A 25,898-nucleotide genomic window follows, 5' to 3' on the forward strand; every position below is an offset into this window, starting at 1 on the left:
TAGTATGGGCATTTTAGGTGCCAAATAAAGTAAAAGGGTGGATTGTAACAGGTTTACAATTTTATCAACTATAAATCCTGTTGTAAAAGTGGGGATGGAACCTTGTTGTGTGCAAAAGCAAGGGCCTGTTTTATGGAAGCTGCATTCTCCCACAACACTGGTTGATCCACCGGTAACAGGGTCAACATACAACCCCCCCCCCTCCCCAGTTTTGCACCACAAAACAACAGACAATTCACCTCCTTTCAAACTATAATTTCTCTATTAGATAGACAATATATTTTAAAAGAAACAGGCTTGACATTACAATGAAACATGGAACCATATAAATGAATCACTAATGAATGTTTGTGGAAGCCCCCCCCCCCCCGTGTTCCCTGTTCACTAACAACTGCATAGTCACGTGTGACACTAACTCAACCAAGTTCACGTGTTACACAACAGTCGTCGGCCAGATCACCAACAACAATGAGTCAACAAGAAGGGAGGAGGCCAGAATCCTGGTGAACGGGGTGCCAGGAAAATAACCTCTCCCTCAGTGTCAACAAAACAAAACAGCTGACCATGGACATTAAGACGAAGAGAGGGTGAGCAGAATTCCATCCGAATTGACTTGGTCACAGTGGAGGGAGCAAAAGACTTAGCCGAGGACCCAGACTGCTCCCTCCAGGCGAACAGTGTGAAGTATGTGGTTAGGATGGCACAACAGCATTGCCGGCTGGTACGCTAACTGCTCCATCCGTGACCGTAAGTCTGGTGAAGTTATTCCAACCCACCATCAAGGGAACTGCCCGTGCTTCAGGTTATAATGTGAAGTGACAGGAAGGTTTTCTCTGGGTCCAGAACTAACGTTTCCAAATGTCCATATTGCTCATATTAACAATATACACCGATCAGTCATAACATCATGACCACCTGCCTGATATTGTGCAGGTCCCTCTTTTGCCACCAAAACAGCCCTTACCCGTCAATGCATGGACTCCACTAGACCTCTGAGGGTGTGTTGTGGTATCTGGCACCAAGACGTTAGCAGCAGATCCTTTAAGTCCTGTAAGTTGCGAGGTGGGGCCTCCAGCAGATCCCACAAATGCTTGATTGGATTGAGACCTGGGGAATTTGGAGGCCAACTTTTTGTTGTGTTCCTCAAACCACTCCTGACCCATTTTTGCTTTGTGGCAGGGGGCATTATACTGTGGAAAGAGGCCAATGCCATCAGGGAATACCGTTGCCATGAATACCGTTGCACATGGTCTGCACCAATGCTTAGGTAGGTGGTACGTGTCAAAGCAACATGCCCATGAATGGAAGGACCCAAGTTTTCCCAGCTGAACATTGCCCAAAGCATCACCCTGCCTCTGCCAACTTGCCTCCTTCCCATAGTGCATCACGGTGCCATGTGTTCTCCAGGTAAGCAACGCGCACACACCCGGCCATCCACATGCTGTAAAAGGAAACCTGATTCCTCAAACCAGGCCACCTTCTTCCATTGCTCTGTGGTCTAGTTCTGATGGTTTGGTTCACAAATTTGTTATTTGGGAGTAATATTTTCAGTAGTTTATAAAATAAAACAAAACTGTTCATTTTACTTAAACACATGCCTATGAATAGTAAAAACAGAGAAACTGATAATTTCGCAGTGGTCTCTTAATTTTTTCCAGAACTGTATATATAGTGTGGTTATTTATCCAGTGAATGTATTTATTGCCACTTCCCACTGATTCTTCTACTACACTTTCTTCATACTGTGTATATTGTCTACACATATTGTATTCGTTGCATGGGTTAATTATGATAAAATCTTTCTAGATGTTGAAAAAACATGGAGAGAAACCTTGTCAAGGAAGGTACTTTCTGAAATCTGACAGGCTTTTAAAATATAGTACAATTTCTACTTAAAGTATCAAAGGGCAAACTAAAGGTACTCATTTCATGGAACAACCCTTCTACTGTCCTAGTAAGTCAGTACACAGAATATTGGCAGACTGAGCCAGATTTACTTTCCTGTGACAAACAGACAGCCAAGCAGAGGACGTACCACTTTAGTCATATCATGGAAACAAACATCAAACCATATGTACACAAAGAACACAGACATAAAGGAGATTCTTCCCTGAATAAACAAAATAAATATTGAAGGGAATTGAAATCCTTTAGGTAGCTTGAGGCACACAAAGTACATTTGTGCAGGATTGACAACTACCAGATGGTATGAATGAACATGGGTAGTCAAAAAAAAAAAACTGTTTCCTGTACCCGCATAGAAATGTTACTTAGGGTAGCGAGCTTACTATGATGTGTAACTTCTACGCTTCAGCCATGATGACCCGTTTCCAAAGGCGTCATGGATTTACCAGCAGGAGCCTGAATTAACCCTTTTTTGGGTTGAATGAAAACAATCAAATCATTTGTTGAATGAAGAAAAAGAACAGTTGATCTATTATCATTTATCACCAGATTTGCCTCATTCCCACATAGAACATCTGGAATAACAATGGAATGTTAACCCTTGTCTTATAATTAGGAAACGTTCAAATGTGCCAAGCCTAAGTGTTTATGAATTGTTTGCATTTCCTGTAGTTTTTCAGTAGCTTTGTCATCTGCATTTACTTTGAGATTCTAACCTAATGGTCCGGTGCTGAGTTTTGAGTGATGGGAACCTGGGATTGACTGTCCCTTGTAGAGGGGATGGAGACCTGTATGACCGAGCGTGACCCCAGGCTACATCACTGTTGCCTGTGCTAGTGTGGTGAGTGAAGAGGTACAAGAGAGTGACAGCACCGCCACATCTGGGCCGCCACAAACGTGTCTTAGATTGAGGAAGGTAGTAAGAGAAAGAAACGAGGTGGAGGGTGTAGAGTGCCGAATTTCCCAGCTTCGTGGTGTTTTGTGTTTTCTACAGAGATGGAGAGAGAGGGAGAGGAGGGGAGAAGAGGGGGAGGAGGGGAGAAGTGGGGGAGGGAGGAGAAAAAAAGAGCAACGTCGAGTCTAGACAGTGGAGGTTGGGATTGAAATCTGGAAGCCATTGACCCTAGTTTTGAGCTTGGGGTTGCCGCTCTCTCCCTCTGCAGCAAGGGATCACATTTCACTGCCTAATTACACATGAAAAATGGTCAGATAATTTTTTTGGGTTGCTTTTTTTCCCTTCTCAACACACAAAACTGGGTGGGGAAGACTGGCTCTCTGAATGAGCTGTTATTGTGCATAGAAAATGTTTTGGCATGTCTCTGAGCAGGGGTTTTAACATGCATCATTCATTTTGGGATGAATTGTGCGGCCATTGTCATTGACAATTTAAAAACAACAGCTTCTGCTGAGTGGATGTACTGCATTGTTTTCTAATGCTTATCCCTGGATACATTTGAAATGTGGAACGTAATCTCCCGTATGTCAAATTATACAAGCCTCTGGATAAGTATAGTTGTAAAACTTTATTTTGAGAGTCCCAAAAGTGTTTTTCTGTAGCTGCTTTACAGATTATCTACTGACTATCAGAAACATTTTAATTAACTATTTACTAAACCTACCCCTAACCGTAACCTTAACTTTTATCCTTACACTAGCCTTAACGCTTAACCTAAACCTACATAATCTAAACCTAAAACTAATCTTAGAAAGCAGTTGCTTATCAACAGTTTATTTAATGTTTTGGATAGTATTACTATCTAAACAAACTCAACAGAAGGAAATTGGGACTCTCAAAAGAAAGTTTAATTTCTTATACATGATGGTATTTTTCTTATTGAAGAATTCTGTAGTGTTTGTTCAGAAAATTATCAAGATATTATTGAAAAATATATTAGAGAATTAATATATGAACCAGTGTGTACATTTCATCCATAAAATGAGTTATTGGACTAAGAACCTGACTGCATTTCAGGTTTTTGGCTTTTGTTTGCAAACCCAGTGTATGCATTACATTTCGCCAGCAGGGGGAGGTACAACCAAGCAAATAAAATTCAGCCAAACAAAACAATGGCTCCTTGTATTTACAGAACTGTTCACCGAGTGGAAAGGTGGAAATGCCTCAATCACAGTGTGATGTCAATAACAACAAAAGATATGGACAAATGAGCAGGTTGATTCAGTGTAAAGTTCCCAATGTATTTTTTACTCTACCCATTAGACTTTATTCCACATATTGACCCAAATTGAGCTCTAGTGAGTCTCTGTGCTCCTTTGGACCAGTGGATCTAGAAAATAACACGCCTAATGCTCGACAGTGGAGATATTCAGTGTGAAGAAGAACATTTGATTCCCACCTGCTAAGTGACCAGATGTGAAACACAAATGGTTTCCAAGGGACCCAGCGGCATCATCCCTTCCAGGACCCATTATTGTAATTAGACGGCCTCTTAAGTGTGACATGGCACGGTAGAACTTCATGAAACGTGGATTCAATACTATACAATGTATATTGGCATCAACACCTGCAGCTCTGAATGGAAAAGCTATGATACACTCAAGACTTTAAAAGACTCCAGAGTGAAAAATGAAATGCAAACTCCTTGTTTTTCTGTAAACCAAACAGGTGTCTGTTGAGAAGCTCTTTGACAGTGAGCATGTTGTTCTGAGCGAAGCACCAGATCGTCTCTGGGAGATTATTTTATGAGGAACTTTCTCACGGTGGGTTCTCTCCTAGGGGGGTCTGACAGTTGGCCTGGGGTCTGTCCTTCCAGATGCCTGAGCTCATTTCACCACTGTGTGTACACCACAAAGTGTTGTTTTTTTTCTGTTGCACAGGCTGTTGTGAACACTCCAAGAAAGGAAAAGAAGAATTGTTGATGAGTCATGCAAAAGCAATTGGGGGAGGTGGTTGTGGGAAAATTAAGTTGTTAGAAACACATACACTGAAAAAACTCTGGGTGTGATGTGTTGGTTGCGTTTTTGTAGAATAGGCTCTGGGAAACTTATTTCTTGAATAGTCGTTTGAGAGGTGTTCTTTGTTGGGCTGTTGAAAATTTTGCACAATGGGGTTAATCATGATGGTGGTTTGTCTCGAGGAGCTTTTATCTACCATTATTTTCTGCTCTCATCAAACATCAAAACTGAGCAGGCCAATTTTTAGAAGGGAATTTGTTTTTTGTTTCTGGGATGACTAACTTATGTTTTGATACAGTCACTATCAGAGAGAGGCTCCAGATCTGGAGATTGTAGATTGGCAGCCAGGTATCTGAAGAAACTTTTTTCCCAGCGACCTGTGAAGTCAGCCAACACCCATCACTGGTTCTTTTACCCTTTTCCCCCATCTCTCTCTCTCTCCCTTTCCCAGCTCCCCATCTCTCTCTCTCTTTCCCAGCTCCCCATCTCTCTCTCTCTTTCCCAGCTCCCCATCTCTCTCTTTCACATCTCCACATCTCTCTATCTTTCTTATCTCTCTCCCCCCAATTTCAGTCTTTTCGATTCTATCTTATCCATGTCTCACTCTCTTTTTCTCTTATTTCTGCCTCATCACATTCTCTCTGTCTCTCATCCATCTTTCTGTCTGTTCACATTGATCACAAAAACAGACAGAGAAGAAAGGTTGTGAGTTGCTTAGCAACAGGAGATGCAATGAGTGCAATGAAAAAACGAAATCACATTTTGCAAACCCAAGCAACTTGCCATGCCACCTAACTGTGGTTTCAGCAGGCAAGATTGGTTAAACAATGTTAAAATAACGTAACATTACTAATTATTGTCACCAAACCACTCCATGCTGTTTCAATACAGGGCTGCTGACCAGAGAAATACAGTGAAATATTAGGGTCAACATCCTGAGCATGGCATTCTGGGCTATTTAAATAACATTGGGGGTCCACATCTTTAGTGGATCCACATTTATTTCCTAGCCTATGTGCCAGCAGTTTGAAACTTGATTTATGTAAGTATAGTTTTTTAAGGAGGCCACAACAACAACAAAGCTCCTTATGACAATAAGAAAAAAATGCTAATGACAACAGTTTTAATATGGCCTCTGTTATAAGTCCAGTTGCCAATTCACCATTCGGGCCACCAAATTCTGTCTCTTTACAATTGTCCGTGAAATGTTGGTGTAAAGTATCTACATCGCAAAGATGTACCCTATCCTCCATAGTAAGTGGGTCAAATAGGTCAACACACATAGAATGGTTGTATGCACCTCACTAAACACAAACTAATGTGCTTCATGCTAATGAAAATGGGCCGTGCCATGTCGGACTCGCAACATGATTAAAAAAGAATACAGAATATTACAAGGTCCATGATTACAGATCAAAACACAACTTTCTCAACCAAGCTTGAACATTGACACTGAATTTTTACCAGTTTGGCTGGCTTAGTCCATAAACCTCAACATGGCATCTGTTGCACTTCTTTCCCATGGGTTTCATTTTAATTGTTTGCAGCCAAACACAATTGGGTTTACATAATTGCACACCTCATGAAGAGTTCGACAAACAATTGACTGGAAGTCTTGGGAAGGGCACTTACAGATACATCTTATTCACTGATTCACTTGTGCTATCTGGCCTGATGGTTGAGGTGTGAATTGAAGGTGACACTTCATTTATCTCTCTCTTTTACAAGCATTGTACCCCGCTGTGGTGTATGTGAGTGGGAGGATGCGCCAACAGTCAATGTCATTTACACAGCATAATTTAGGAAGGGTTGGTAGTCACTCATTCAGACATGATGGGCAATGCGCTGACACACAACTGGTGAAATGTCCCTTAAACGAACACAAAATGATCCTTACAGAACTTTTGTTCTCCTGTATTTTGGGGTCTAGGCCAAAGCGCATCATATTCACTTTGGTAAAAATGTGAATATACACACGTCAACAAACAAATTGTTGTTGGTTAATTGATTTATATCCTGAAGGGAGCAACAGATTTGTAACAGATTTGACACCCTCAGTGGGCTATATTCACAGTTAAGTTAATAAGAACACTTTTGGGTAAGTGCGTCAGAGGTGCTAGCATTCGGCACGTTCACTCCAATATTTTACAATGTTTATATGTGGTTAAGCTTATCTAAAACGTTCCACTATGATCATTTTTCCACTGCGAGTGACGAAAACTAATATGGGCACGGGCTATTTCTTGCTCCTCCCACCGAATGAACTATGCTGCGCCTTATGAAAACAGCCGAAAGTGCTGCACTTCCTCTTTGACTGGATACATTCATCACATACATGAAGAACGACAGTGGAATGTTTTGATTTTACACTGGTCACCGTAGCATTTCTAGAAAGTTACAATTCTGAGTCTGTACACGCCTGCGGGCTGTGAACATTGAATAGGATATTTTTTAAATATCGGTTACGAATACAATTTACATTTTTGCTGCTGTGAGGAGCAGACCATCAATTCAACAGGTACGTCCCTGATCTCACTTCTCTCCCTATTTGATCGATTTACTTTCACTGTGGCGTTTGACTCGGTTTGAATCAGTTATGTTTTCTTTAATAGTTTGTTCTCAATGTCATTTGAGATATTTCGTTTGTGGAATAATTACAAAAAATCCATCCCGTGCCTTTGGGCTATGAATGAGATAATTTTTTTTTAAATGTTGAGTTATGTTGAATTAATCTTTATCAATGATTGAATATACATCGGTAGGCTATTTCAATGGTTGAATGTAAGTCTGCAATTCTAATACAAAGGACCACCCTCCCCATGACGAAGGACACTGAGTCATTTCGGGGAGACTTTCAACTTGTGACCAATGAGAGAATTATGCGCTTTTTTTTCCTCAGGAATTTGGATTGTCGTGAAACTGATGTTGTGTGTAAAATGTCTGCCTGTTTTAATACAACCTCATTGGCAGATATGAAAACGTGAGTGTGGAGTCATTATGGACGAGTTGCTCATTCGATTTTTCTCTGCACATGACCTGTAGATTCCTGATGTGTGAAATCATGGACCAAGTGGCACCCCAGTCTTCTGGCTACCGCTCCAGCCTTAAGGTAAGAGTTCACAAGGCTGCGGTAGCAATACAGTTGATAAGTAGGAAACTTGCATACAATACTGAGAATGCATAGTGGAATGTATAGGACACATGACAACTGTATCACAGCTAACAATGCAAGGCTGGAACAAATTGTCTGCAAACCTAATACATAGTAAATCAAGCTGAACTGGAATTGGAGCACACTTCAGCCAAGACTACATTTAAATGTAGGCTAGCAATGCAAGGTTGCTTGGGACGAAGCCATTAAACTCTTTATGGATTGAAAGGATTTTGTTGTGTTCTTCATCTCCAGTGTGACAAGCCTCTATTTAAGTAAGAGTCATTATGCTATACAGTATTAGCTAGATTTTACAGGCGCATGAAGGCTACTTTACCTAGAAGCCTGGTTGTATAACGTCATAATAATTTTTATCTGCATCTGTAAGGGGCTAATACTGCCATTGGTACAGTGCAGATTCAAACAGAGAGCTCATCTAAAAAGGGATCCATCTTCAATAATCGAATTGTGAAGAAGCGCCTGCTCTGCCTAACCTGATTTGTAAAGGGGGAGCGAGAAAAAGGAAAAAGGCAGAGAGCCAGAAAGAGGGGGGAGGAGGGAATTTTTTTTCTCACAAAGCAGCCGCCCACGCTCATGAACCCTCAGCGTTTAACTGCCGCCAGCTGCCTAAAGGGGAGTTCTGAGCACTGCTACGGAACAGGAAAGCCATATATGGACGTCCCCTCCCAGCAGTTCACGGCAAGGCCTGGCTCAGAGAATGAAAATGGCCTGATGTGCTTGACTAATTATGACAGATTAGTTCTACTGAAAAGGAGTGCCCGCATACAGTGTTGGTTTTATGTTTCTGCCTGCTCTGTTATCATTTGCCTTTATCTCGCATGTGATTCAAGTGAATGAGGTATTTTCATAATGAGGTATTTACATATACAGTTGTTACACACATACTATTATACTGTATGTACATATAGACACCATATATATGTATAAATGGCAGATTTTCAGTGGAATATCTACATAGGTGTACAGAGGCCCATAATCAGCAACTATCAATCCTGTGTTCCAATGGCATGTTGTGTTTGCTTATCCAAGTTTACCATTTTAAAAGGCTAACTGATCATTAGAAAACCCTTTTACAATTGTTAGCACTGCTTAAAGCTGTTTTGCTGATTAAAGATGCAATCAAACTCTCCTTCTTTAGACTAATTCAGGTTCTTCAGCATCAGTGTTTGTCTGGTTTGAGACAGTTTGTGCTGTTTTGTGAAGGGAGTACTACACATCGTTGTACGAGATCTTCAGTTTCTTGGCAATTTCTCGCATAGAATAGCCTTCATTTCTCAGAACAAGAATAGACTGACAAGTTTTAGAAGAAAGTTATTTGTTTCTGGACATTTTGAGCCTGTAATCAAACCCACAATTGCTGATGTTCCAGATACTAAACTAGTCTGAAGAAAGCCAGTTTTATTGCTTTGTTAATCAGCACAACCGTTTTCAGCTGTGCTAACATAACTGCAAAAGGCTTTTCTAATGATCAATTAGCCTTTTAAAATGATTAACTTGGATCAGAAAACACAACATGCCATTGGAACACAGGACTGATTATGGCAGATAATGATCCTCTGTAGATATTCCACCGAAAATCTGCTGTTTCCAGCTACTGTAGTCATTTACAACATAAAAAATATCTACACTGTTTCTGAACGATTTGTATACACACAGTAGGTGGTGTGTGTTTGTGTGTTTGTGTGTGCATGTAAACAAAAAAAACATTGCCGGTAAAAATACAAAATACGGTATGTTTTCTCTTTTCAGCGTCAGGCAGCGTTTGACCTATTTGAAGATCCAATGTCTCTGTTCTCGGGATACTTCTTCCCTTCAGACGATGAGCAGTCTCTTCAGGAGGTTCCCTCTGGTCTCAACTGTGTCTCATACGGTAAGGCATCACCACTCCCTACCAATGAGTGCCAAAATACTATGCCCTTTACTTTACACAGAGTTTCATAACACCTACACCAACTAGTGAGGCCAAGCCAAGGTCAGAACACTTCGCAAAATGTAATATATTTGCCATACATGATGTCACAAATGTAATTGTGAATATGAACTGATTGCTGGCTTACCAACAGTTTTAATGAATAATTGAACAAAAAATGTCATGTTTGTTTAATGTATTTTGTGGTTAACAAAACATCACCCAAATGTTATTTAATGTCATACAGGTGCATGGGAGTTGGGTATTTAGATTTATAAAAAATAAAAAATATATTATGCTATCAACACAGACTAAAATATTGATCCTTAGAGTGAACAAACTGTTCTTCTCCTATCCCTAGACATGGTCCCTTGCTCTGTTCCTCTGTTGACCCCATGCAGTAAGGCAGTGATGAGTCAGGCCCTGAAGGACAGCTTCAGTGGCTTTTCCAAGGTCCAACACAGCTGTGGCATCTCCAACAGTGAGTTGTCCTCTACACCTTTTCATGTCTTTTCATTAAAGTGTATTCTGTTTTCAGTATTCAGGGTTGGGTTTAATTTGAAATACCAATTTTAAGTCTACGATTTGCTAGTGAAGTGGAGGTATTACATTGTATAATTAATTGTACTCTACTTTCAACAACCTTTAAGTTATTGAAGTTGCAAAACTATTAAGACTTATAATGGCTTTTCCTTCTCTCCTATACAGATCCTCGTAAGTGGACAAAGCAACATGTTTTGCAGTGGCTCCACTGGGCAGCCACTGAGTTTAGCCTGGCCAATATCTACTTCTTTAAATTTGAGATGAATGGTCAGGAGCTTTGTGATCTGGGCAAGGAGAGCTTCCTTGACTTGGCCCCAGACTTTGTTGGTGATATCCTCTGGGAGCACCTGGACCAGATGATGAAAGGTACAAATGGCAGTGGAAATGTTAAGTCATATGGCATTTATTTGGAAGCAGGGAAATAATGGATTAATATTTTTCTGACACCTATCTGATATTTTTTTATAATAGGGTGGAAAGAGTTTCGTTTTACTGTAGAATTTCTGAACCATTTACCTTAAAGATGTACAATAAAATCAAATCCCATGTTTTCCTCCAGAGTGTCAAGAGAAAGAAGAATCCAAAAGCACGAGAAGTGTTGTGCCCTCAGTAACTAGCTGGTTGGATTCTGTCGGTGAGTGGCAATTTGATAAACCAAATAACCACTGGAGGCATTCGAATCCAAGTAACCTTCAGATAAACAAAACTGTTTCACTAAAGCTTAATTTCACCTCAGAAGCCTTAAGTTGTATGGAGATGTGGGACTAATTAGATAAGCTAAGTAGGCATTTTTTCTGTTTTCTGCAGGCTTCAGTCTGGAAGAGACCCAGGGTGCCGTGCAGGAACCTGACCACAGCGGAAGTCTGCTGAGGGAGCTGTTTGAGACCCCAGACAAGACCGCCCAGCTGACCCCAGATCAGGAGTTCTCCATGTTCTCAAAGCCCCAGCTGAGCACAGTCAATGTCAGCTACACCAGGAGCAACCCAGGCCCTGGGCAGTTTTCCAGTGCCTGTGAGTAGCCCAACCCACTGTTGTTTAAAAGCTATTAGTCACTGTTCATTAGGAGCATTTTGGATTAATGTAATATTTGAGAGAAAAACAAGGGAACACATGTAATGCAATTCCCAACAGATGTTAGAATTCAGTTCCAGTTTCAGTTTAACCAACCAGCTCTATTTTCTGCATCCACAGTTCCATCCCGGGACCATAGTCTGTGTTCGTTGGAGAGTGTGGACAGCTTTGAGGGGCCAGATTCCAGGCTTCGCTCCTGGGGCAGCCAGTCCTCCCTGGCAGAAAACCAGAGGGTACCGTCCCATGACAGCTTTGAAGATGAGTACAACAGTAGCCCGCTAAACTTGGGGAAACAGGGCCTATCATTTAAGGACTACATCCAAAAGAGGAACGAACCTGTGGAAATGGGAATGCCTGTCATACCTGCAGCTGTTCTGGCGGGCTTCACTGGTGAGTTCATGAACTTGGTGACAAGTCTCTGCCATTCCCAGTTTCCACACCAGTTCTAAAGTACACTGTTAAACCATTAAACATGTAAAAACATATATAATGTTAACCTAAACATTAAAACTTCAACATTAGGCATTTAAATCTTAAAGATCTTAATGGAAATACAAAATTACACATGAAAGTTTCTCAGTTTTACTTTCACATCCTATTAATAGTGAACAAGATGTACTCATCCTGGTTAGAGTGAACAACATGCATGAGTTGTTAGTTGGATTATAATTTTTTTTTGAATAATTTGACTTTAATATTAAAATTTGTTTTGTGCACATTGATTCATTTACCAAACTTATTGCACAGGTTACTGAAATGTTAATTCCACTTTAAAAGCATTATGTTGTATATATTTTTTATTATTCTCTATACACAGACTGCGTTTTGATCATGTCTCTGACTCTGCTGCCTCTTTTTTTCCTCCTAACAGGAAGTGGTCCTATCCAGCTGTGGCAGTTCCTTCTGGAGCTACTTACTGATAAAAGTTGTCAGGCCATCATCAGCTGGACAGGAGATGGCTGGGAGTTCAAACTCACCGACCCAGATGAGGTATAGTATTTTTCTATTTATTATTATCTGTAACCGGAAAACTACAATCATTACCAATCATTTACAGGATCAGAACATTCTATAAGCTTTTTAAGCTATTCTTTACACTATTACAGAACATCAAGATTTGGTAAATGGTTTTGTTCTCCATTGGTGTTTATCATCCTCTCTGTCCTCCTTAAGGTGGCTAGACGCTGGGGCCGCAGAAAGAACAAGCCCAAGATGAACTACGAGAAGCTGAGCCGTGGCCTGAGATACTACTATGACAAGAATATCATCCACAAGACATCAGGAAAACGCTATGTCTACCGCTTCGTTTGTGACCTGCAGAACCTTCTGGGCTACTCGGCCGAGGAGCTCCACATCATGCTGGGGGTCCAGCCAGACACAGAGGATTGAGACAACTCGCATTTTATACCAAAGGGAAAGGGTTGACGATATAGCCAGTGGGGCTTCAATACCCCAACCAAGCAAAGGTTGCTCATAGCACAGGCCATCTGAAGATCATTTCTGGTAATTAAAACAGGTGGCACTGATTGATGTGCACTGAGTCACTACACTGTTGGGCAAACCACATACGCATCTCTAATTTGGAGAGGTGTCTTCTGTCTTGGCTCTTGTGCCATCAGTGTGCATCGTTGTGCAAGCTTCGGGTGAGAGGGGTGCCAGCATTTAAATCAAAGCATTCCCTCTCAGTGAAAGTAGTCCGGTGCAAATTGCAATGGACCAGCTCTGTATACATCTGCAAAGTGTCGAGCTGTCGATTGCACGGGTGTTAATGGAGACCAGTGCAAAATACTCTTTATTCCAGCCTGATACTCAGCAAGTGTGTCGTTAACAGAGTCTAAACAATGGACATTTTGGCTTTCTGTGAATGATTTTGGTGTTACCAAACAAGACAGCTTTTGAGGTAGCAGCTCTTAAGTATGAGGTTTGATACACCATGTGATGGACAATGTATTGTTGATTTTACGAAATAGCTAACATTTCCTTTATTGTCGTACTTTCTAATGCATTGTTCTGCTGACCAGCATGCAGCTCAACTGGAATGCCAGTCACTGTGGCTACTGAATTTGTCCTCTACTGAAAAGCGGGGGAAAAATAACTGTTCTATAAATATGAATATATTTGTCATGCTTGACAAGTTTCCGAAATTCACTTGATCACGGCTTTCGAATTTGAATGTAATGGTGTAGCAGCTATCGTTATTTATTTTTTAAGAGGTTTGTGTATTCATTTTTGCTTGTTTCAATTTCTTGCAAAGCAACATGTGGGTGTATATGGTTTATTCTAAACTACATTTGGATTTTGTTGTATGTTTTAAAAAAGTATGTACCAAAGTCTGAGTATATTTCACATTACTACTGTAATTGTAAATGTAATGAATATTCACTGTGTATTCACTGAAAACTATAACCAAGCCTATTTCAAGTGGTGGTACTGATGACAGACAGACAAAGATGGCATTATTTTGGCATTGGCACAGTCTTATTCCTCAAACACAGCAGTGTGCCGTGCTGTTCTCTTTATTAACGGATATTTCAGGATTTGTATTTAGTGTTATCTACTTCCCAAGAAATTGATTACCTCTTGGATATAGTTTTTGTGTATCTGCATTCAGTATGAAGAAAGCTGTGAAGGAAGTTTTGTGATAAAATTCTAGCAAAAACTAGCTTAACAGAAAGACTGGATGTTGACTGGAACAGTTAGCATGTTAGCTTTTTCCATATACATGCAGTCATTGAGTTAGGATTTTCTCATTGAAACTACCTCCTAAAATACTTCAATCTGGAAAAACATAAATAATATCAGTAAAATTAGTTTGTGCTTTGGGAATTACAAAAAGGGCTTTATTGCCAAACTCCATTCCTTTAACAATTGTGGACCTCTTCTATGAATCGATATTGTATAAAATATATGCATAAGATCTTTTTAAGAATTATTTTGCGGAAAAGTTAATAATAATATAGAATATTTGAACTGAAATTGAAAAGGACATGGATATCATACAATATTTTACATTATTGGTCTATTTACATCTAAGCTCTAAATATGTAATTAACGGTGTGTCATGCTGTACTGTTTGCTGTAACTCAAGATGTGCATGGCATCGGCATGGCATAGGACTGTGGAACTCATCGTAGAGACGTCAAAGACATTGTCAGCATTTCTGTGGTTTTAAAATGAAAAGTGGCTAAATGACTTTCATAAAAGCTTTATTTTTGTAATATTGTGTCTGTTGTATTTTCATTTGGTAGCTCATTGTAGTGGGTGCTAGGTAATTATAGAGGCCAGGTTTTTAAAGAATGATTAGTTAGGTACCAAAATGTGGGAATCTACTCAAAAACACACTCAAAAACAATTGATCACACCAACACTCAATCTTAAAGTTAGTCAGAATGCCGAAGTACAAGCTTTTGTCTTTTTTCTTTATTTTAAATAAATAATTTTATTTTTATTTTTAAGTAGATCCACAGTCATTGTCAATTCATACTATCACATTGGTCACTGTATCTGAGAATATCCTACTTATATCTCTAGGTACTTTGATAAAGGAATAATGTAATATGGAATATATTTCTCATCAGTGGATAGTGTTATGACTATAACTATCTGATAGTTATAGGACTGGCGGTCTCAAATGCTGCTTGAGAAGATCTGGCCAAACAAATGTTCTTGGTGGCAAAGGTCCAAACAGCTTTTTGTTATTTGTCTGCAAAGATACAAACTCTCACAGCAACCCATACAAAAACTATTTCATCATTTTGTAGGGCAGGAAGTTTTAATGTTTATTTCTTGCAATTGCACACCCTTTGTCATGTATATAAGGGATACGGTTCATGTAAAAATGATATCATACTTTGGCTCAGAACTTATCATTGGCATCTGATAGCTAAGGTATGTTTTTTACAATAGGTGAGCAATATATAACCTTACAAAAGACGTTAAACACATCATATCTTCAATAATTGTGCACTATAGACAATTGCAGTAATTTGTATCACACCCATACATACTTCCTGGGTGATACATACACTGATAAGCAAAAACATTATTACCACAGGTGAAACAAATAACACTGATCATCTCCTAACAAGGGCACATATCAAGGTCTGTGTAGATTAGATGGTAAGTGGACAATCAGGTCTCGTAGTCAACATGTTTGATGCATAACCAATGGGCAGGACCTGAGCAACTTTGACAATGACCACGCCTGGGTTGGGGCATCTCTAAAATGGCAAGGCCTGTGGGATGCTCCCAGTCAGCAGAGGTGAGTACCTACTCACAGTGGGCTGAGGGACAAACCACAAACAGGCAACAGGGTGTTGGGCGCCCAAGGCTCAATGATGCATGTGAACGGACCTACCATTGGACGGACCCACAATGGGCATGCAAGCATCAAGAACCGTACCTGGGACAGTGGAAGAAGGTTGTCTGTTCTGTTGAGTCCCGTTTTCTTTTACGTCACGTGGAGAGCTGTGTACGCGTGGCACCAAGATACACCGTGGGAAGACAACAAGCCAGTGGTAGAAGTGTGATGCTCTGGGCAATGTTCTGCTAGGAAACCCCTGGGTCGATTTGACACGTGCCAACTATCTAAACATTGTTGCAGACCAGGTACACCCCTTCGTGACAATGGTATTCCTTGGTGGCAATGGCCCCTTTCAGCAGAATAAGGCACCCTGCCACACTGCACACATTGTTTGGGAATGTTTGAGGAACCTGAAGAGGATTTCAAGGTGTTACGCCGGTCTCTACATTCTCTGATCAAGCATCTGTGGGATGTGCTGGTCCAAACCACAGCGGCTCCACCTCACGACTTACAGGACTTAAAGGATCTGCCGCTAATGTCTTGGTGCCAGATACCACAGGACACCTTCAGGGATCCATGCCTTGGCGGGTCGGCGCTGTTTTGGCGGCACGCAGAGGACCAACAGCATATCAGGCTGGTCATAATGTTTTGGCTCATCAGTATAAGTTAAGAGACTGTCGGTACAGACCCTCAAAAAGTTAGATACAAAGATTTCCTGTGAAGGGAGCAGGAGGGGGCTAAGCTAACTGGTCAACGGGGCACTGCAATGCCCGGAAGGGGAGAAGCAAGGTAGTCAATAGAATGCTGGAGAAAAAGTGATTTTAGTGAAAGGGTAAAGGTTATCTGCAGGACGTTGAAGAGCGAGGGCTCGTTGTGTGGGGCTGAGCTGTTCAAAGGATGCTGAAGAACCGTTTTTCTTCTTGTAGTGGCAAAGTACAAGGACTGACTATCAAGTTGGGATAAGGTTCTACATAGGACCACTCAACCTTGACCACTGTCCTCACAGAGGCTCACCAAAATGTTCTTCTCCTCCTAGATCTATCAACACTGTGAACCTCTCCACCATCTCAGGACGCGTCTTCTCAGTCTTTGTACATTCTTGGATTGCATCGTTCTTGACAGGTCCCTCCTATCAAGTTACTGGGCAAATGCTCAAATAGTCCCTCAAATCATTGCTGTGAGGATGACATTATTACTTTTCTCCTCCCCCCCCATCTGACACCCAGCTGGAAACTTTAATTTCTGGGTGCCCTGCATATGTCTGCTTGGAAGTGCAATGAATCTTAGCATGACCCTGAGCAAAAACTCCTGGGACCACCTACATACATGTGCACAAGCTTTTTAAGATGTTGGCTAATTTGCTAGAGGCTCAAACCCTCATTGCTCTTATAAAATAAGGAGATTTCTTGTTGCGGGAGGGAGGTGATATAGATTGTTGGATAGCTTAGGATATGATCCTTCTTTTCAAAACTTTATCAGTTTAATTACTTGTCTGAAATATTAAAACCATGTACACACAAAGGCTAGTCGACTGAATTTTTTTAAATACTGAAAGAGGCATTTCTTCTTGCGCACCATCATGTTTGAGAGAATTTTAGGTCAGTGAGATTTTTTTCACACTTAACTGGCCAGAAGGAGCACAGAAAAGGGATTTACATACTAAGAAACACACTCTATTACATCAGAAAGTGCATTGAAATACTAACCAGAAAAACTTATGTACTCATGTTCTTTTTACATTTCCCAAAAAATCTGTTACAAAGTGTAACATAGAGGATTCAGACAACACCCAAACTCAATTTGGGTGTAGTCGCAGTTGTCTTTCATTGATAATTAAATGTCTTTCAGTGAGGTTTCTATCACCAAATATCTTGATGTTGTGTTTGCTTTTAATTAGTACAGCCAGGCACAGAACATTAGATGGGCATGATAAAAAAAGCTTTTAAAAGGGTATTTTGTGCCTTCTAAAAAGTATTACCATCATCATGGTACCTTCAATCACGATTTTGTTAGGAAGGTGGTATTATTTCATGAACAGACGAATACAAGGCAAATCGATTATACTGCAGAATTTATTTGTTCTAGATTGTGTTGATCATATGCTGTATGTTTATCACACAGCTTTGCTATGGTGAATTTGCTGTCCAATTAATTTGAATGAGATATTAACATTGAATTACTCAAAATATTAAGAAGCTTGTCGGTAGCAACCAACTGCACACTCCATTGTAATATGTCGTGGACAGGTTGTGTAAGAATAAATGGTACCATATATCAACAGTTTATGTAAGATAATGAGCAGTAGTTTTGGTGCCTTGGACCAGTCCAGAAATCTTAACATTATATAATTCACACATGGACCTGGATCGAGCATCCGACCAATTATAGAACACTTTACTTACGGGTTATCCAAAATTAACTCCTTCACATTTATATGCAGTTCCTGTGATCATTAATCAACATTTGAAATCGTCCGGTGGAGCTCTAGTTAAATTAATTAATGAATTAATAAAGCCAAAACTGTGTGAGAGACCACCTACACTGAAGTCTTCCCCATGTCACCTAAGAGACATCTATGTGAGAAGTCCCTATATGCTTTAGAGACATCTAAACATACAGTATGACATGTCTCCAGACAGCCCCCAGGTAACTGTACACAACCAGTTTTCCAGTACACATAGAGAACAGCAAGCATCCTGCAGCTCTGTTAGCACCGCCTAAAGGGTGCCCCCGTCCAAGTCCCTTCCAGTACACGACTCAAACATTGTCAACATCTGCCTCAGCAATAGTGTGTGTGATCATATGTGTGTCAACACTGACCATAGTAGAGCCTCTGAAATAAAGTGTGTGTGTGTGTGCAGAGCTGCGTGTGTGTTTGATCATATGCCTGCTTGCACATAAAATATATGGGCAGGGTTTACTGTCAACGCTTTAAGAACAAGGAGTTCTGTCTGTATTTATTAACCTCTATTGCTCAACCTTGGATTTCCCAAAACCACAATTAGGTGTGATCTAATGAACCCAACAAGCGCCTCTCTCATTGTAGACAAGAATGTACACTGCACAGCATTGATTAATACAGGGGATCTCAAGAAACGAAATAAAAATGGAATTGATAAGTTTTTTAGTGTTTAGTGACATTTAATGAGTTTTTGGCTCACAAAAATGTCGTTATTTCAAAAAGAAGAATCGCTCATTGGCAAATTGTTCTAAATTTATTACAAATATAAAACAGAACAAAATTGATTGCATAAGTACTCAAGCTCTGGTGTAACCATTTGTCTTCAGAAGTCACACAATTTGTTGAATGGAGTCCACCTCTGTGTGTCAATGTAATTGATGATTTCTGGTTGAATACGTCTGTCTTTGGGAGGTCCCACAATTGGTTTGTACAAGACAAACTACATCATCAAAACAATATAGTAAACAGCCCTCCAGAACAAAGGTCTTCAAAAGCACCAATCAAAGGTAGGATATAACAACATTTCCAATTAATTGAACATCCCCTAGAGCACAGTAAAGTCCATTATTACGAAATGCAGAGGATATAGCAAATGGAGAGAATGACAAAAGAAAGCCAATGTGGAAAATATTCTTACATTAAATCTTGGCTGCCGCATGTAAGAGACTTTGAGAAGTGGAAGAAGATTCTAGAGCATTTTGTCCTCAATGCTAAGCACTATGTTTGGCACAAGCCTACCAATGTACATCATCCAGAGAACACCCTCCCTACCATGAAGAATTATGTTGGCAGCATCATGGTATGGGGATGCTTCTCTGTGTCAGGATCTGCAAAGCTTGTGAAGACAGAGATAACCTGGAATAAAACCTTTTCAAGACTGCCTTTGACTAAAGTGTGTGAATACTTTTTTTTACAATTATTCAATCAATTATTTTCTGTTGTGTATTTTTTAATACATTTTTAATATTTTTTTATTTTATTGTTCACTTTGACATAGACTTTTTGGTGGTGATCATTGGAAAAAACTATAGCCACTGTACACAGCTGATCTAACTCCAAATGTATTGTACAACACTATTCTGTCTTATGGTCACTAACAACAATCTTGACACACTACATATACATACACAAACTCAGAAGTCACATTTAAAGGCCATTTCAGAATCCTTTTGAAACAAACAGGAAAGGAACGTTTGTTTGAACTGCAAGACCTCTTAAGTGGTACATTTTCAAAAACACATCTTGTCATGCAAAATATTCTGGCAAAAGATGTGTTATCTTGTACAAGGAAAAATATGTGGTTGTATTAGTAACCGTAACATAACATACGGGCACATAGCCAGTCTGGAGGCGTCTCCCATGGGACAGGCACCAACAAGACCCAACTCAAGTGCTGCTACTATACATTCACCCACACATAACCTTAACCAAACATACTGCAGCTATTGTGTTAATCCTGTAGTTCAAGACAAAAACATGACTGTCTCTCTGCATTGGGGGACCATAATTAATTAACACTGTGGTGTACAAAACTTGGTTTAATATTCCTTTCAAATAACTGGGTGCTTTGAATCCTGAATGCTAAGAGGCAGATAGCTGTGGTATTTGTAAGCAATAAGGCCTGATGGGGTTTGGTATATGACCAGTATGACACGACTGAGACCTGCTCTTAGGCATGACTCATCACGTGGTATTTGAGATACCACCGCTATCAGCCAGTTAGCATTTAGGATACAAACCACCTGTAAGCAATAAGGCCCAAGGCGGTGTGTCATAGCAAGCTTCCAAAAAATACGAATACATAAAGTTATTGTCATTGAGTAAATTGACATTTAGCCCTTTAATAATAGACGTCTGGTGTTTGCTATGCCGTACTTGTCAGATACCGACAAATGTTTTGATAGTTATGGCCCTGAACTAATTGGTTTTAACTATAATCTAGCTAGCTAATGTTTTTTTGAATTAGGTCTATTTTGCCAAATTTTAGTTCTGCTGCTGCACAATCTCTCCATACAGCTTATGCTATAGTTCATTTTAGAGTTTCTCCATCAAAGGAACATAAACAACCAAGACAGATGTGCATAATTTCTTGAAATGATTGATTCACATAAAAAAGCCTTGTGCCTCAGGACCTGTCACAGCACGTAAGAGTGTAGTGTGTGAAAATACCCCCTCAGAATTATGCTAACTTTCAAAAGAAACCTGAGGAACAATGTCACTGAAATCATGACTAGGTTAATTGACAAAAACAAATGTATTTGTTTGGATTATTTTGCATATATCCTGGAGTATAACGAAAGGGAAAATAAACCACAATGCAGGTGTCATTGTCTGCTTATATTTTAGGTAAACAAAAGGGGGGGGGGGTCTTTGAGAGTCCAGGTGGCTGTCAAAATTAGCAGAAAATGCCTCTTCCAAAACTGAAAAGACAAGATGACACTAACAAAATCTAGTCCACCACCTGGGTCTTTCTATATAAATAAGGATAATTCAGATGGCGCCTCTAGGCATTCTATGTAGCTCAGTTATCTAACCTCATAAATATATCTGTCATATGATGAACATAGTAGCTGCCCAACATAATTAAATAAATCTGTCATATAATGATAGAGAAGCTGCCTAACCTGAGGGAAGGGCCATGTTTGTTGCTTTATTATAATATGATTATAAATTAATATGACAGTACTATAAACCTATTGAAATAAACATTAATATACAAGAGTGTTAGTTGACCTGCCACAAGACTTTGACACATACACTTTTGAATATCTACATGTAACTTGTGTCTCAGATGGACTGCAAAGACTAATGAAGGAGCCAGTCTGCCCCTTTCTACCACATGTCAAATAAAAACCAGCCACTAAAATCGCCTGCTCCAAAAACACTGTCATAGCCTCGTCCATGAAACTCTAAATATGACATTCCTGCTAATATCTTGACTATTTCTGTCAAAGGGTAGCTCAACTGATTACAATGGCCCTCTTACAGTACACCCAAGATAACACAATCCTAATTTTCTGTTTATTACCCCCCGCTAGGTGTGACTGAGTTTTCTCAGGAAATGCTCAGACTCTGAGTTGTCCGACTTACAGTAATCATTAGTGTCAATTTACTGACTGACTGTTGCTGCCATGGGAAGATATGACAGACAGATAATAGTGTACACACATACAATATAATGACAGCTGCATTACTGTACTGACCTATTGTTTTGATCACACACACACACACACACCCTCTGATCAAACAGTGCTGCATACTATAACAAAGTGTGCGCTGTGCCGTTGTCGGGTTACCCAGCCGGCTACCCAGTTCCAGGAACAGTGCTGTGGGAGGGGAGTGCCAGCCAGCCAGTTCCAGCTCCAGCTCCATCTGCAAGTGGTTACCTGAGAAACTGCCTCTGGCGCTGCCATGTACGTCACACTCTAAATAAGAACAAGGTGATGGCCTCCAGCCTACAGACGTTGCAGCAGATCTCCAGTCATGCAAGCCCCTCTTGTGCATGTTCCCTCATGTACACTCAGAGAAACCACCACCACCTCACTGAACGCATGCATAGTCACATACACAGAATACTTGAATGATGGATAATTACCCTTTTGACACGGACAAAAAGTCCAGAATTTGCCATCCATGAATCTTTAGACAAAGACGGAAAAATAAAATCCACCTAAGCAATAGTCATAATTCATGCATTTTCACAGATCCTATAATCAAATTCAGGGTCTGTGTGAATACTACTTTTATTTCATATCTTGCTGTTTAATTAATTAACGCTTGTATTGTTTTACACCTTTTTTTTCAAACTTCAAACCACCCACATGGTTTAATAATACCACCAGACCTCAAATAAATTTACCAGTGATTGACTGATATGAGTAACATAAGTGTTGAGAAATCAGTGGAAAATAAGAGGCTATTTGAAATTCAGCCATATAAACATGTATTTCTTTTACCGGTAACATTACTGTATATTGTACCTGAAGAGGGTCATAAAGACAAAATCATGTCCCAACTTACACAAAGTAAAGCCCATATTTTATGTATGTTATGGAGGGGCTGGAATGTATGTTGGGTAGGTATGCTTTATCTGATATTATGGAATGCAAAGGACTTCTGAAAGAACATTACCATGATTCTGTACTTTAAGAGAGCTGCACTTTAAAAGAAAACAACACAGCAGCTGAGTCAGAAACGATCTTTCTCTTCTTTTTAGCTACTATGAAACCTCAACATGCAGAAATGTACAATATCCAGCAAGAAAAAGGACGAATTGCATAAATAGATTTCAACTGAAGGCCTCCCAGAGTCACAGTGTAGACCAGCGATATCAGCCTGGATGGAAAATACAAAACAATTTCCAATGTAGTGCCCAGCTATGTAAATGAGTTGTTTCAGTTAAAGTGATATGTTAAAAAGTCATAAGCATATATGTTGATATTTATCAAATGTAATTTCTTGGATCTTAAAATATATCTTTTATATTCAAGTTTAAATTGGTATTAGGAGAAAACCTTGCTTAGGTCTGGTATTTTTCCTGTTTACAGTTGAAGATTTTTACCAATAGTTCCAGACAGTGACACAGCTAGGGTATTCAGGGTTAACACAGTCTAGTAGCTTTCTTGTATACTAGGACATCATAACATTGTCATATGACATTATCATATGGACATCATGATACTTATGTATCATGATGTCCATATGCAGAACATGACCCGAGCACGAACCAGTAAAATCCCAGGTGCACTTAAATATCCTTTAGTTATAAAACCTCACACCTATTTAGCACATAGTAAAGAGTCATTATTTTGACGTTTTGTTTTCTTTCCTAAAAGCGTTGTGTAGTAGCCTACAAAGTAGCTTAACCAAAAAAGAGCAGACAGGTTGTTAGAAACCAATAAACTTTCCCTATCATCAGACTGTGCAGTGACGTCTGGCTTCTATGGTAACCATCCCCGGCAGAGGTTCATTAAAATGCTCAAGTGGATCATTACAACATGGTTTTAGTGCACAGACAAACCACAAGGTCACAAACCAGAGGCCATGGGCTTCTCTGGGAAACATACTTTTAATAGACATCATACATTCAGACATCATACTCATCATCATACTTTACAGTATCAGTCATTAGTATAACAGTATGACAGTAGGGCATTAGATGACATACCAGAAGAGACTAAATGCAGTGTTGCTTTATTCTAATGTCATGGTAACTACATGCTACCTGTCAAATGTACAATGCTTTCTGTTTTTATGTGTAATTACGTAAGAATGTGGTTATTAGAGAATAATAGACTGACCTTGTACCGGTCAGGGCCAACCTTTTGTTATTCTTACAATTCTGACACTGTATAGGCGTTGTGATGGCAACACAGCACATTTGGTAAATATGTCTGGTTTTGATATTGAACGACTACAAAGAAGTGTTACTCAGTGTTTAGCAAACATAATTCGATTTCGCTCAGTGTCTGAGGCAATTTCAAAATTCTCCAGGACATGGTATGTCAATCTGATAAGAGACCAAATATACACCGTAAAAGATTAGACACATGAGAGAGGCCCTGCATTCCACAGGTATTTGGAAACTTGGCCCAAGTATGCATGCCACACCCACTGTGACTATAGCCTGGTTGCCATTCTCTGCTCAAGTGGCAGGTTGCCAGCTGTCTTTAATAGTGGAGGCCAAGGCTAAACAAAAGAGAAGTGTCTTTTCTGGGCCAAGGCAGTTCTTTCCCTGGAAGTAGCAAGGGTTCAACAGACTGACAATCAGAGAGATATCCACTATGATAAATGTACCTAACTCTCTTGAACAATACTTTAGCAAACAAATGATTTTGAAACTTGCAAAAACCTTCTGAGTTAGAGAGCCCCTCCCCCAACAGATTACTGCATTAGATAACATATTAAGTGACCTGTTTCTTTTCTTCTAAGTATGCTTAAAGTAATTTCCGAGATGAAAAACTAGAGACATTTCCGAGATGAGATGTGCCATCACCTTAAAAAAAAGAACAAGTTGAACAAATATAATTCAAGGTAATAATTAGGACAAAATAAATCTAAAATTATTTTGGGGTGAGATTGATTTCATGTTAGGAGATGCTGTATTTGTAATAAAAAAAAAGTATTCAACCCCTGCATAAGTATTCAACCCCTACACACATATTTGGTGGAGTCACATTTTCCTGCAATAACAGGTTTAACTCTTTTGGTACTGTATGTACCAGCTTTGCAATGTCGGAATGGTTTTTCATCCACTGTTCTTCATAAATTCAAATCAGGCTGTTCAGGTTTTGCTATATGACACTTGCAGATCACAATTTTCAAATAGTGCCGCAGATTCTCTGATAGAAATGACAGCAGGACTTTGACTGGGATACATGTTTGTTCTTTAGCCACTCCAGTTTGCTTTGTCTGATGCTTGTGACCACTGTCCCAAGCTTTAGTTTGTTTGCAGACTTCAGCAGGTTCTCTTGCAGTTGTCGCTTGTATTTTTGCTCCAATCTTCCTTACATTTTCATAAGGCACTAAGTCCCTGCTGATAAGAAGCATCCCACGCTGCCAACATATTTCTCTGTAGGGAGGGTGTTTCTTGACACACGGTAAGTGTTAGATTTGCACCACACATAGCACTTACATTTTGGTCAGAAGCAAAATTTTTGGTCTCATCTGACCCCAAAACCTTTTTCCCACATTGCAGCTGGGAGACTCGCGCTTCTCAAGGTACTCGGAGTAATGGCTTCATTTCAGGCACCTTTCAGTACAGGCCCATATAATGCAGAACTGTTGTCATGGTTGACTGATGTTCCATTACTCCACTCCCCGTCACAGACCTCTCACAGCCCCTTCAGTGTGACTGATGGCTTCATACTTTTCAGTACTTATGCAAGGCACTTTATTTATATATGAAAATAATAAGAATGCTTATTGCCTGACTGTTGACAAGAGTGGTAGTGGCAGGGACATTCACACGTTCATCACTTGGTGAAAAAACTGTGTTATCCTACATTGTGACTGGGTTCTTGTAACTGGGACTCCTACCTGTGCTGTGGATGACTGGGAGTGACATGAGTGGGAAAGGGACCAGTGGATTTCAGTTGCTAGAGAATGTCACTTACAATAT

General features: G+C 39.9%; 1 protein-coding gene across 1 annotated transcript; it reads left to right on the plus strand.

Moving 5' to 3' along the window:
• Positions 1-7,126: 7,126 nt before the first annotated feature.
• On the plus strand, positions 7,127-14,731 carry ets2 (v-ets avian erythroblastosis virus E26 oncogene homolog 2). Its single transcript, XM_010870865.5, has 10 exons — positions 7,127-7,336; positions 7,861-7,927; positions 9,740-9,860; positions 10,261-10,380; positions 10,608-10,808; positions 11,002-11,076; positions 11,250-11,453; positions 11,634-11,903; positions 12,385-12,503; positions 12,687-14,731. Exons 2-10 carry the CDS (start codon positions 7,868-7,870, stop codon positions 12,900-12,902), a joined length of 1,386 nt encoding a protein of 461 aa, XP_010869167.1. The 5' UTR covers positions 7,127-7,336; positions 7,861-7,867; the 3' UTR covers positions 12,903-14,731.
• Positions 14,732-25,898: the final 11,167 nt, after the last annotated feature.

This window comes from Esox lucius, chromosome 7, assembly GCF_011004845.1.
Source record: "Esox lucius isolate fEsoLuc1 chromosome 7, fEsoLuc1.pri, whole genome shotgun sequence".
Lineage (NCBI taxonomy): Eukaryota > Metazoa > Chordata > Actinopteri > Esociformes > Esocidae > Esox > Esox lucius.